The sequence below is a fragment of the Suricata suricatta genome, chromosome 8 (genome assembly GCF_006229205.1).
Source record: "Suricata suricatta isolate VVHF042 chromosome 8, meerkat_22Aug2017_6uvM2_HiC, whole genome shotgun sequence".
NCBI lineage: Eukaryota > Metazoa > Chordata > Mammalia > Carnivora > Herpestidae > Suricata > Suricata suricatta.
The window spans coordinates 100,604,303-100,618,094 of NC_043707.1; the positions used below are offsets into that span (position 1 = coordinate 100,604,303).

General features: G+C 38.0%; 1 protein-coding gene across 1 annotated transcript in view; it reads right to left on the bottom strand.

Moving 5' to 3' along the window:
• Nucleotides 1-13,792, bottom strand: part of ZYG11B (zyg-11 family member B, cell cycle regulator) — a 62,772-nt gene that overhangs the window by 33,994 nt on the left and 14,986 nt on the right. The window contains exons 4-6 of the mRNA XM_029948117.1: nt 7,132-7,272; nt 5,507-5,683; nt 3,848-3,912 (exon numbers count right to left, since the gene is read on the bottom strand). Coding sequence (XP_029803977.1) covers nt 3,848-3,912; nt 5,507-5,683; nt 7,132-7,272 — 383 coding nt within the window. The remainder of the gene's footprint in view (nt 1-3,847; nt 3,913-5,506; nt 5,684-7,131; nt 7,273-13,792) is intronic.

Genomic DNA, 13,792 nt, shown 5'->3' on the forward strand with positions numbered 1-13,792 from the left:
GAAATTCTTCTGATGCAGACTAACAATTATACTTCAGCTTCTGGAGATGGTGCCTCATTGTTAATTCTGACACTCTGTAGAGAAATAAGAGTTTGGAAAATATCAAAACTATCTGGCATTCATTTTCTAGATTATAACATATTTCTATTCTGTAGTAATTTCTACACTGTATGGAGTTTTTTTCTGGGTTCCTTATACTATAATAGATATACAATATACACCTAGCACAACAGAAGTAAATATTCATTCATTCATTCACAAACATTTATTGAGCCCCTGCTTTGTGTCAGATATTGTTCCTGGTGCTGGAGATCGAGCAGTGAACAAAACAGAAGAATATCTCTACTCTCATAGAGCCTACATTGTAGTGTGGATGACAGATCATAAATCAAGTAAGTAAAATACATGGCACATGCTACAGAGAAAAAAAAATTAGGCAGGTAAAGAGGATAGGAAATGTTGAACTAGAAAAAGCCTCACTGAAACTTCTGAGGAAGCAAGAGAGCTGGCCTTGTGGTTATCTTGGGGAAAAGCATTCCAGGCAGCGGGAATGGCAGACACAGGTCCCTGAATAGGGAATATGCCTGGCAGTTTTAAGAAACAGCGTGGAAGCCAGTGAGGCCAGAACAGAGAGAACAAGAAGACGTGCAGTGCTAAGAGATGAGGTCAGAGGTAACAGGGGACCAGACCTTACAGAGTCTTTGTAAAGAACTAGCTTTTATTCTGAATGAGATGGAAAGCCAGAGAAAGATTCTAAGCAAAGATGTGACATGAACTTTCTTACATTTTAAATAGGATTATTCTATTAGCTGTGTTTAAAATGAACTTCAAGAGGACAAAGAAAGAAGCAAAGAGAGCAGTTCGGAGGCTACCACATGATTCAGGAGAGAAATCACTTTTAGTCCAGTCCAAGTGTTAGAAATGGACGTGAAGAGAAATGGTTGAATTCTAGATATATTTTGAAGATAGCTGGATTTGTCAAAGGACTGAATGGGGTGTGAGACAGGAGAGAAATCAGGATGACACCATGGAATATATCTGATTATCTTCCCCATAATTTCATCTTTCAAGACTCAGCTCAAATTTCACTTCCTCTGAGAAGCTTTCCTTGACAAGTTTATCACTGCCTTCTCACTGCTTCTTAGCATTTGTTTGTAACTCTGAGAGTTGTGATTATCCTAGCCTCACCTGAGTTCCTCGAGGTAAAGGCCCATATCCTATTTAGTCCTCTTTACCAAGAACCCAATACAGAGCTTTACACACAGTGTTTAATACATGTTGGCTGAATTACAGTGATACAAAGTATCCTCTGCAAATTCCATCAAATTTACTGTTACCTTCTTTCTATTCCCAAAGCCATCTCTGACTCTTTTACAATGGATTCCTAATAGGCCATTCTGCCTCCCTTGTTTTCCCTTCAATTTGTGTCTACACATCAGGAATACATAAATCTGTCAGAGAACTTACGATGTCACTCCTGTAGTCACAGTATTTTTGGACAATGGGCCCATACTTTCAAATCTTTTTTCCTGCCTATCCTATGCTTACTGCAAAGTGGACTGCTTATTAGTCTCCAAACATGCCCAGTTATGAGTTAAGATAGCCTGATAGTTAAGAACACAGATCCTGAACTTCCTTATATTTTGGGGTTTGAATTTTAGTTCTAACTAATGTTGCTGATAAAAATAAAATAAATTCTTTTATCTCATGAAGCAGAGCAGTAAAGTCATTAAGAATATCACACGCTCTGGAGTCAGCCCATATTCAAATACCACTTCCACCACTTACTAACTTTGGGAACTTAGGGTAATTTCCTTAATCTCTATGAACTTCAATTTTCCCACCTGTAAAATAATAAAATCTATTCTATAGGAATGTTGTGAGGATTAAATGATACTACATATAAAATTTAGGATTTAGTATAGAACCTGGCACATACCAAGCTTTTGATAAAGGTTATTTTTTTTATTAGAATTATTATTCTGTCTTTATTTGTGCAGTTTCCACAATATAAAACAATCAGTTCGACCAGCTCTTGTCTTCAAAGCAATACAGCATGGATGTAAAAAGTAGAGGTTCTGGAGCCATTCTGGATTTAAACCTTATTTCTGCACTTGCTATCTTATCACCTTAAGAAAGTTACGAAACCAGGGCGCCTGGGTGGCTCAGTTGGTTAGGAGGCCGACTTCGGCTCAGATCATGATCTCACAGTGTGGTTCGTGGGTTCGAGCCCCGTGTCAGGCTCTGTGCTGACAGCTCAGAGCCTGGAGCCTACTTCAGATTCTGTGTCTCCCTCTCTTTCTGCCCCTCCTTCACTCATGCTCTGTTTCTGTCTCAATAATAAATGTTTTTTAAAAATTAAAAAAAAAGTTACTAAACCTCTCTATGCCTCTGTTTCTTCATCTATAAAATTAAGATTATAAAGTAACAATTTCACAAGACTGTAAGGACTGAATAGCATAAGTAAAACAGCATAGCATCTGGCAATAGGAAGTGCTTTTATACAGGTTAGTTGTTATCTTTATGATCTCAATGCCATCACTAACATGAAATCTTTAATGATCACCAATCAGATGAAATCTTTCCCTCCTCGTTTGGGGGCCCAATGCATTGTCATCTTCTTCTATGAAAAATTCTGTCTTCTGTTATACTCATTTTTCATTCATTCATCCACCAAACATCCACTTAAGCACTAGAGACAAAGAGATTAACCAATCACAGTCTCTGACCACAAAGAAGCTCAAATCTAGCACAGTGCATTGGCTAGAGCAGAGGTAAGTAAATGATAGTCTACATTTAGTGATCTTAAAGCTATGGGTCCAGCTGCCTGTTTTCTACAGTTTTATGGGAACACAGTAAAATTCCCATTTATTTATTTTTATATATATTGTCTATGACTGCTTTGGAGGTACAATGGCAGAGTTAAGTACCTCAAACAGAGACCCTATGGGTCATAAGCCCAAAATATTATTAGCTGGACCTATAAAAAATTTTTTTCCACTCTTGGGTTAGTTGATCATTTTCTTTTAGTAGAGTGACTATGTCCTTCCTACATATGACTTCATGTAATCAGTACAGTTGCTCAATATTTATAAAATAAAATTAGTAATCTACATGAGATATCTGCTGTTATATTCTTATCCAAACTATTTATGTGAAATAGTAAATGCAACACCTTATTCCTCAGCTGTGCCAGATAACAGTGGACTCTTATCCAAATAAAAGTCAGTCACAGTAAAATTGCTGCTTGAGATACACACTTTTCATAAAACTATAAGATACATTTTTTTTTAAATACCATCATTAAAAAATCATATTTAAAATATTAAGATGACAAAAAAAAATCACCTTTTAAGCTCTCAAATCACAACATCCTAGAAAACAAAGGAACTGTTTATACTTGAATCCATTTACCTAACCTCCCTTAACCTCTGCTTAAGAAGCTTCTTCTATAATTCAATATCAAATAACAGTAATAATAAGAAATATGATACAGAGAAAGGACACTAGAAGACTTGAGTCTTTCTGGCCTTGCAGTTACTAGACACAAAACCATGAGAAAGACATGGAATCTAAATGCCTCAGTTTCTTCAGCCCACAATATTGTCTGGATAGTCTAAAAACCATAATATAAAATATGCATTTTGAAGAAAAGGGCTATGAAAACGGTCAGGACAGTGCTATCAGGAATGTCAAAGTACTAAATTAGAGAAAGTAGAGTTAGCATTCTATGAGGTAATGCACAATCCCATCCACTTAATTTAACTGTACACCAAGGATATATCAACTGTAAGAAATGGCCCATAACAGATTTTGCCCCATTTTAAGTTCTAGGGCTATCACTTGCCTGTTGAATGGAACATCTTGAAGGATCCGGTCACTACAAAGTGAAAGGAGGCAATTCTTCTGTAACTAAAGAACCAAAGGGAGAGAAAAATTCCTGAGTGAAATATTGCTTTGTTATTTATTAACCAGGGGTAGCCTTTATAAAAAAAAAAAAAAGTGACTGATGAAATACTAATTATTTCTTACAACTTTATTCTCCCTGCCTACTATTGGAAGACTAACTTCCACTGGATCCATACAAGTTTACTTGCACATATTTTGTCTTTTCCATTAGATGAAATAGGATAAGAAATAGAATTAATACCAGTTAATCGTCTTCCTTTCTGGTGGCCTTTGGGTGGGTTCCGCTTTGTCCTCTGTCTACCTGGCTTCCAGAGGCCACAAAAGCCAAAGCCTAAAGTTCATCCCATTTGGCAATTACCCTCAATGAAGTAAGCCGTCTTTAATGATACATTCACCAATCTGGGTTGTCATTTTTACTTAGTTTTTCCCCTCTTGAGTATTTTTTTAACATAATTTTTTTGTCTTCTTTTTTTTTAAATGTTTTTAAAATTTATTTTTGAGAGAGAGAGACAGTGTTGAGCATGGGAGGATCAGAGAGAGAGGAAGACACCCAGAATCTGAAGACAGGCCTGGGCTCTGAGCTAGCTGTCAACACAGAACCTGACACGGGGCTCAAACGCACAAACTGTGAGATCATGACCTGAGCCCAAGAAGGACACTTAACCGACTGAGCCACCTAAGTGTTCCAACATAATTTTTTTAAATGTTTATTTTTGAGACAGATAGAGAGGTAGCATGAGCAGGGGAGGGGCAGAGAGAGAGGAAGATAGGACCCAAAGTGGGCTCTGTACTGACAGCAGTGAGCCCAATGTGGGGCTTGAACTCAAGAACTGTGAGATCATGACCTGAGCCAAAGTCAAGATGCTCAACTGACTGAGCCACTCAGGCACCCCAAGCTCTGAGTGTTTTTTTATTAACTTATCAACTGCCTGCTAAATTTTAATTAAGAATATAGGGACCCCTGGGTGGCTCAGTTGGTTAAGCATCTGCTGATTTCAGCTCCTATCATGATCTCACGATTCGTGAGACCGAGCCTTGCGTGCCAACAGTGTGAAAGCCTGCTTATGATTCCCTCTCCTCTTGCTCTGCCCTCCCCCTGCTTATGTGCCCATATGCTCTTTCCCAAATTAAATTAAAAACATTTTTTTAAATATAATTCAAGCAACATTTTTAGTTTTCATCCCAAGGATAGGACAGGCTACATATGTAGTCCACCATACTGCTAGAAATAGAAAATCCACGTCTTATTCGTTTCTGCAACCCAGTACTTGGTAGTGCCTTGCCCAGAACAAACAGGCTACGGCTGTTTGACTGAAATTATCATAAACTCAAAATTGAGGTGGAAGATGCATTTTTTTATGATTTGCACTATTTCCCTCAACATCTGGATTTAAATACTCTTAGGCAGGGAATGCACTCTTCAGTTTTCTACTTCTCTGTTGTCCTACACTCAATTATACCATAAATGTATGACTTAACAGCCTGCAAAGCCATTTGGATTTCCAGTCTTGGTCTACTAAATTGAACTTTCTAGAGGTAAGGAGGTAGGTAGGGGATACTAAAAGGACTACCTGATTAGGAATTCCCACATGCTTACCTGCTGGTGATTGGGAAAATGTTCCATGGCTTTGAGCAGCAAATGGGTCACATCAGCCAGCAGTCGGACAGGCATTCCTGCAGCAAGATCCTGCTTAGTTAAGTTAAACACACAGGCGCTTGCAGCAAGTTGTACTGGCAAATTCATAGGGTGGTTTCTCATCCCAGTAACCACAAGCTGGAAAAAAAATTTGTTCTCTTTATTTACAGTATAAATACAAGCCTTCTTAACAGGGGTCCTTACTTTGTTGATCTATGATAATTTCTAAGATGTTTTATCTTTTTTATCCTCAAGTGCAAAGAGCCTAGGGCACAATAGTCACTCATCAACATGTAGCTCCAGCTCTCTTCCCTCCCCTATATGAATTTTTCATTCTGGAGTGGAACATTCATATCAGCACAGGACAAACAAGCTATTTTTCTCCCATCTTAAAAAAGAAAAAAAAAGCCAACTACTTCTTCAGTCAACTACCATGTTTTTCCTTTGCGCTCCTTTGTAGCTAAATTCCTTAAAAGAATTGTCTATATTCTTTCACGTTTCTCTGTACCATTCTGAATCAATGAATGAGTAAGTATTTTAGATGAGGACTAGAGGTCCTTGGTTGCTTAGGTTCATAGTAACCAAAACCAAAAAAAGATAATTCCCATACCAAGTGTTCATATACCAATATCCTCCGGTATATATGGAGGGGGTGACAGGTGTTAGAGATAACAGCATATCAGTGATTGAAATGTTAAGTACCCCATTCTCAAAATTTAAGATAATTGGGTAGTTTAGTCACTTTTGGCTCTGCCACTAACTTACTGTTACATTATTTATCTCACAGACCCTCAGTTACACAATCTGTAAAATAAGAGATAAAATTTATCTTTTGGGATTGTTGTGCCCACTAAATGAGGCATCAAATATAATAGTCCTATACTCACTGGCTTCAAATGTGTATAAGAATTATCTTTGGATGGGGTGCCTGGGTAGCTCAGTCAGTTAAGCATTGGACACTTAACTGAGTCACCCAGGCACTGTAGGCATCTGATTCTTGATTTTAGCTCAGTTCATGATCTCATGGTCATGGAATCAAGCCCCAAGTTTGGCTACATTCTGGGCCTGGAGTCTACTTTTAAAAAAATCGTCCTTTCTTGGCCTTCAAAAGCTGTCCTGGTTACGAGATTTTAACTAAGGAATAACATAAATTAATTATGAAAGCACAGGTGGTCCATAAGTGTCATGGAAAGATGCCTTACGGAATTCCAATATTGTATTTCCATAAAAAGTCTATATGGAAAGCAATACCATGCAGTGTTGTAATTCTAGTGTCATAATTCCATTTTCTACTATAGATGGTGAAAAAAAAAATCACACTGGTCACTGGCTTTAGGTAGTTAAATATCAAGTGGAAGGCATTGATACTGCTTATTGAGACTACTATAAACCTTCAAAAAATTTACACAACTATCTTCTCTCTCATTTATAGCTAAAAATTAAAATCATACATCACCAATCGTTACCCACCCCACCCCCAAAATCCAAAGATCAAATGCAAATTTTCACCAACTATCTTCACAAAACCATCATCTATATCCAGGGAGAAAATTCCAAAATCTTCGTATCTAGTTTCTTATTCTTACCTTTAAAATTTCTGGCTTTGTTTTTTCCATCACATGAGTCAGGCTAAAAAGGTGAAACAGAGCTTCCCGGACAAAGAATGCTCGTTCGCTGTACCGCTTTAATGCTTCTGCAATCTGAGTTTCATTGGCTTCTCCAGACACCTTTAAACATAGCCAGATTAGCTTTTAGGATTTTTTCAACCCTCTAACTTTCTCTATCCAAACCCCATTTGTACAGATGGCACCCAGGATAGCTATGTAAGGCCTGAAACAAATGGGGATGATTACTCTCCAGCCCGCCCAGGATAGTCATCCCATGAAGGTGCACGTATGCTAAAGAGATGTTAGATGGGCTTAGACCCCACGATAAGCCTATGGGTAAGATTTTCTATACTGCACCTAAAGTAAAGCTTAAGATATTTAACTCTATTTATAAAGCCTTACAATATGATTAGGCTCTTACTTCCCCTAACTAGATGTTAAAGCTACATTGGCCTTTTTTCTCCGATCTTTTTTTTTTAATGTTTATTTATTTTTGAGAGAGAGAGAGCACACACATACACACAAGTGGGGGAGGGGCAGAGAGAGAGAGAGAGAGAGAGAGACAGAGAGAGACAGAGAATCTAAAGCAAGGTCCAGGCTCTGAGCTTTCAGCATAGAGCCCAATGTGGGGCCTGAACTCATGAACTGAGATCATGACCTGCGCCAAAGTTAGATGCTTAACCAACTGAGCCACCCAGGCGCCCCTTCCTGATCTTTCAATAAGCCAATCTCTTTCCCAGCAAAATTATATATAATATTCTTTCTGACTGAAATCTTCCTTTCTTTGACTAATTTCTACTAATCCTTCCTAATTCATGTTAAATGACATTTCTTTGGAGAGGCCGTCCCTGACCCACCAATCTAAAGCAGGTCCCCCTGAAACATCTCCTTCATAACTATTATTATAATCCCCCCACTCAACCGACCCACTCACCACTGTACCCCAACGATTAGCCTTATGTGTGGCTCAGAATAAGCAGTCAATAAGTATTCATCAAATAACTGTCAATTAATTTCCCCAGATTTATCTAGCTTCCATTCAACATCAAGAGAGTCTGTTTAGGAGTGCCCGTCTGGCTCAGCTGGTAAAGCAAGTGAACCTTGATCTCAGGGTTGTGATTTTGAGCTCTATGTTGGGCACAGTGTTCACCTAAAACAAAATATTCTGTTCAAAAGTAGGTCTGAGGAATTTCTTATTTATACAGGTTAATACATCTCTCTTAAGTTGTGGTTCACACAATATTAGGTGACTTTCTATAAAAATAATACAAGAGCAACTGGGTGGCTCAGTCAGTTGGTTAAATGTCAGATTTCGGCTCAGCTCATGATCTCACAGTTTGTGGGTTTGAGCCACAGCTGTGCTAACAGCTTAGAGGCCGGAGCCTCCTTCAGATTGTGTGTTTCCCTCTCTCTCTGTCCCTCTTTCTCTCAAAAATAAATAAACATTGCGGCACCTGGGTGGCTCAGTTGGTTGATTGTCCGACTTCAGCCCAGGTCATGATCTCACAGTTCGTGGGTTCGAGCCCCGCGTCGGGCTCTGTGCTGACAGCTAGCTCAGAGCCTGGAGCCTGTCTTCAGATTCTGTGTCTCCCTCTCTCTCTGCCCCTCCCCTGCTCATGATCTGTCTCTCTCTGTCTCTCAAAAATAAATAAATGTTAAATAAATAAATAAACATCAAAAAAAATTTTAAGGTAATCCAATTAAAAAATGCAAAGGACATGAATTAATGGAATGAAATACTGGGTGTCAACAACCACTAACATCACAGAATGAAAAACACCATACATTATATACTTTGTTACTGAAAGAGCAGAACACCTAAGGGTCTTACCAAAGGGATCAGACATAAGTCTGATTAAGCCTCCAATCTAGCCACTAATTTTCAGAAAATACAAAGACAGAGAAATACGCACCATGAGTATACAATCAAGAATAACCAGGATTAAAAAAAAAAAAAAGAATATTCAGGGTCCCCTAGGCCCTAGTCAGTGGCACATGCAACTCTTGATCTTAGGGTTGTTAAGTTCAAGCCCCACATGGTTGTAGTGTAGAGTACTTAAAAATTCAAACAAAAAAAAGTCATAAAAAAAGAAGACAACCAGATCCAGACTGAGGGAAAGTCTACAACTCAAAAAGGCTAGGTCAGTTAATAGACAAATTATAAGGAAAAGAAAGGAACGGATAAGGAATTTATAAATTAAAAGATACTCAAAAGACATAATTTTGAAAAATAAGCAGATTAAGTAAATGCCTAGAGATACACACGTGGCTCATAAACCTATTAAAAAAACCAAGGACATGGGGTGTCTAGGTGGCTCAGTTGGTTAAGGGGCCGACTTTGGCTTAGGTCATGGTCTCATATTCATGAGTTCGAGCCCCACATCAGGCTCTGTGCTGACAGCTCAGAGTCTGGAGCCTGCTTCAGATTCTGTGTCTCTCTCTTTGCCTCTCCCCCACTTGTGCTCTCTCTCTCAAAAATTGAACAAAAAATTAAAAAAAAAAGCAAGGACATATTATTCAAGTCAAAAGAGAGATTATAGGAAAGAGGAGGCTGTGACCTAGATGGGGCACATAGAGGAACTTCAGGGTAGCTGAAAACTCTACTTATTAACCTGAGTAATGGTCTCAAGTGTGTTCACCTTATTTGCACCTTCTTTTTTTTTTTTTTTTTTTTGAAATGAAATGACTTTAATGTATCTTGAGAAAAAAAAACTTCTAGGAATCAAAAACAAATTTGAAAAATGACATTTTCCTAAAATTGTACATTCTAAATTAACTGACTAATACTTTATTACAGAACACAATTCAAACTATTTTGATATTTCAATATATTCCTAAAGAAATAGTTAAAAAAAAAAGTTCTCGTACACCCAAATTGGAACAGCGTTTATAATTCCATTTATGGCTATGAAATGGCAATCAAATTCTACTTAAAACTGTAACCACCAATGATGAAATATACTTCAAAAAAATAAACATTTGGTCTGACAGTCTTTAGTATTGGTTAAAAAAAGAGACTGATGTTTGCTGCTTATGAAAGTTATTTTAATTCAATGTGCAAAAAAAAAGTGCAGCTGTCTACTTTTACTTGAAATACATAAGACCAACACTTCTACACTATTTACACACTTAAAAGATTTTCAATTTATTAATTTAAGCAATGATATTACATCTCCTATAAATCACGTGCTGGAGAGAGCCCAACCGCTTGATGACATTCTCTTAAGTGACACAATATATGTGGAGAATGTATGTCCTAATTTTGACCCTAAATAAAAATAAAAATCCAATTTCAAAAATCAACTAAGCATTATTTTGATTTAGAAAATCTTGGAATTGTTGCAAACATGAAAACCTTGTCCCTGAGAGCCAGGTTCCTATCCTCCCTTTGCTATCCCTCAAATAACTGGTCTACCACACAAACCCCGTCTGCTGCTAAGTGACAATGCCCCAAAAGAGACGAATAAGAAGAACTCAGCCCCCAGACCGCCATCCTCCCTGTGGATCTGCTCAGCCTGTGTTCGGGACTTTGTGACTTCATCTTTTGGGGTAAGTATTTGCACCTTCTTTAAGCTACACATTTGTTATTTATGGTCTTGGCATCTGTCCTACTCACATTAAGGTAAAAAAAATGCAAAACAACCCCACCTGCCATTCAAAGAGCTGTATCTCAAAGTTAGAAGACTCAGACTAAGGACAGATGTGTGCCAACTGACACAAGAGTACATATTAAGCATTTGTAAGACTGTAAAAGTAACAATGGAAGTGTTTAGTTTTTTTTTTTTTTTTACAAATGCTTTTTAAGCTAGATAAAATATACACACATACATATTGGTCTTGATTATGTATTCACATATATAAATGGTTATTGAATAATGAAAAATTTCCAAGTGTTCAGTTCTTTTTTAATCATCCTGAACTTTTTCTTAGATTTTCTTAGATTTGGAAACACATTAAAATATTATATGAAATGAAAAAGATTACAAGCAGGAAAATGTATAACAATGATCTCAGTAATACTTGATTTACCCCACATTTGGTTGATTCAAGTACTTTTTAGTATCTATATGAAATACAGCCTTGAGTTATCTTTAAATGTAAAATTAAAGAACTTTTGTTACTGAAAATTAAATACTCAACAAATTTCACTGCATGTATGCTTTATTCAATGGTCAATACTTCTCTAGCCAGTGATAAACCTTCAAATCAAGTAGTCTGGTTCCTCAAACTATAAGCATCTTCAGTTAAGTCAAGTTCATATGCTAGATGATAAAAAAAAACATGTGTCTGTAAATCTGCAAACTATTTCATTAATTTATTTAAGGTGTTTACTGGTTTCCCAAGAGTGTAAGTCGGGGCTGGGGGTGGGGGGGCGGAGACAGGGGAGTGGGCAAAGAGAGAGGGAGACCCAGAATCCCAAGCAGGCTGACAGGAGCTCAATCTCAAACGTGAGATCATGACCTGAGCCAAAATCAAGAGTCAGACATTTAACTGACTGAGCCATCCAGGCACCCTTAAAAACAATTTAAAACAGTATACTATTTAATATACTGAGAAAAATTAAAATTTATATTCTAAGGAAAAATTTACCTTTCTTTCCTTTTTTTTAAATGAGTATTTATTTTGAGAGAGAGCAAGCAGGGGAGAGACAGAGAAAAAGGGAGAAAGAGAATTCCAGCACACAGCCTGATGTGGAGCTCAGTCTCACAGCTGTGAGATTATGACCTAAGTGGATTTCAAGAGTCGGATGCTTAATGGACTGAGCCACCTAGGTGTCCCTACGGTAAAATTTTTTTATAACACTCTGTATATAACTCATCATAGCATCTTGCACACTGAATTAAAGCTATTTTAAAATTTATCTGTATCTTCTCCACTAGATCAGAATTTCTCGAGAGCAGGGGCACTAAGATATCTTTTTTTTTAAATTTTTTTAATGTTTTTATTTAATTTTTGAGAGACAGAGATAGACAATGCGAACAGTGGAAGGTCAGAGAGAGAGGGAGACACAGAATCTGAAGACAGGCTCCAGGCTCTGAGCTAGCTGTCAGCACAGAGCCCAACGTGGGGCTCGAACCCACGAACTGTGAGATTGTGACCTGAGCTGAAGCCAGATGCTCAACCAACTGAGCCACCCAGGCGCCCCTAGACATCTTTAAAACGTACTTAGTAGGAGACTATCTTTGACGCCATTCCTGAATTTACAACTGAGAGAACACGGCAGCCCAGAAAGGGGAGGGGAGATTGATCCTGCGGGAGAAAGGTCTTCATCATGGCAGATGACCTAAAGTGATGTCTATATAAAAAATTACTAAGTTCAGGGAGCCTTGGTGGCTCAGTTGGTTAAGCATCTGACTTCGGCTCAGGTCTTGATCTTGTGGTTCGTGGGTTTGAGCTACACATAGGGCTCTCTGGTGTCAGTGCAGAGCCTGCTTTGGATCCTCTGTCTTGCTCTCCCTCTACCCCTCCTCTGCAAAATAAAACAAAATAAATAGGGGTGTCTGGGTGGGTCAGTCAGCTAAGTGTCCGACTCCTGATATCGGCTCAGGTCGAGATCTCACAGCTGTGAGACTGAGCCCCTCATCTCATTTGGGATTCTCTTTTCCCTCTCTCTCTGCCTCTTCCCCACTCTCTCTCTCAAAAATAAATAGACTTAATTTTAAAAAATTAACAAGTTCTGGAGCTGGAAGTCCAAGATCAAGGTGCCAACATGGCTGGATTCTCATGAAGGCCCTTTTTTAACTTGCGGATTGCAGACTTCTCATATCTTCATATGGTAGAAGGAGGGCTAGCTAGCTCTCTAGCCCTAAATAAGGGCATTATTCCTATTTATGAGGGCTCCACGCCCATGGCCTAATTACCCCCCAGAGGCTCCACCTCCAAATACCATAACAGTGGGATTAAGGTTTCAACATATGAATTTTGGGGGTAACACATTTAATCCATTACAAACATGTGCTTATACTTGTTATTATGTAAGTTGCTTCCAGTATACACTATTCAAAACTGTGTTTTTTTTCATTTAACAACATACTTTTGAGATCAGTCCATCCCAGTACCTATAAAGAGCTGTTTTTTTTTAATAAAAAGTACTTAGTGTTTTTTGAAATGCATCAATTCTTCTGCCTAAAAACTTCTATAGATCTTTACTGAATGTTGATGATTACAGTTCACTATATTAGTCTTAGTTCAAGGAAGAAGTCTAGCATACAGAGTTTAGGACCAAGAAATGGAACACTCCAATATTAGAGACCTGGGAGCGGAAGAACTATTAAAGGAAATTAAGACTGATAGTCAGAAAAGTTTGATAAAAACAAGACAAGAGTGACATCCAATAAGCTGAGTAAAAATAAGTATTTCAAGAAGGAGGTTAACAACTGTGATGAATGCCACCTTAGATCAAATAAGATAAAGACTGAAAATTAATATTGGGTTTAGCACATTTCCAGTGATTCTCAGAACCTGGAAACCACAGCATGCTAGATAACCTCAAAGTCTAGGAATGAGATGGCCAACAAATCCTAATTGTGGATGGGTGCCTGGGTGGCTCAGTTGGTTAAGGATCCAATTCTTGATTTCAGCTCAAGTCATGATACCACAGCTGTGAGATTGAGCCCAACATTGGGCTCCATGCGTGTGG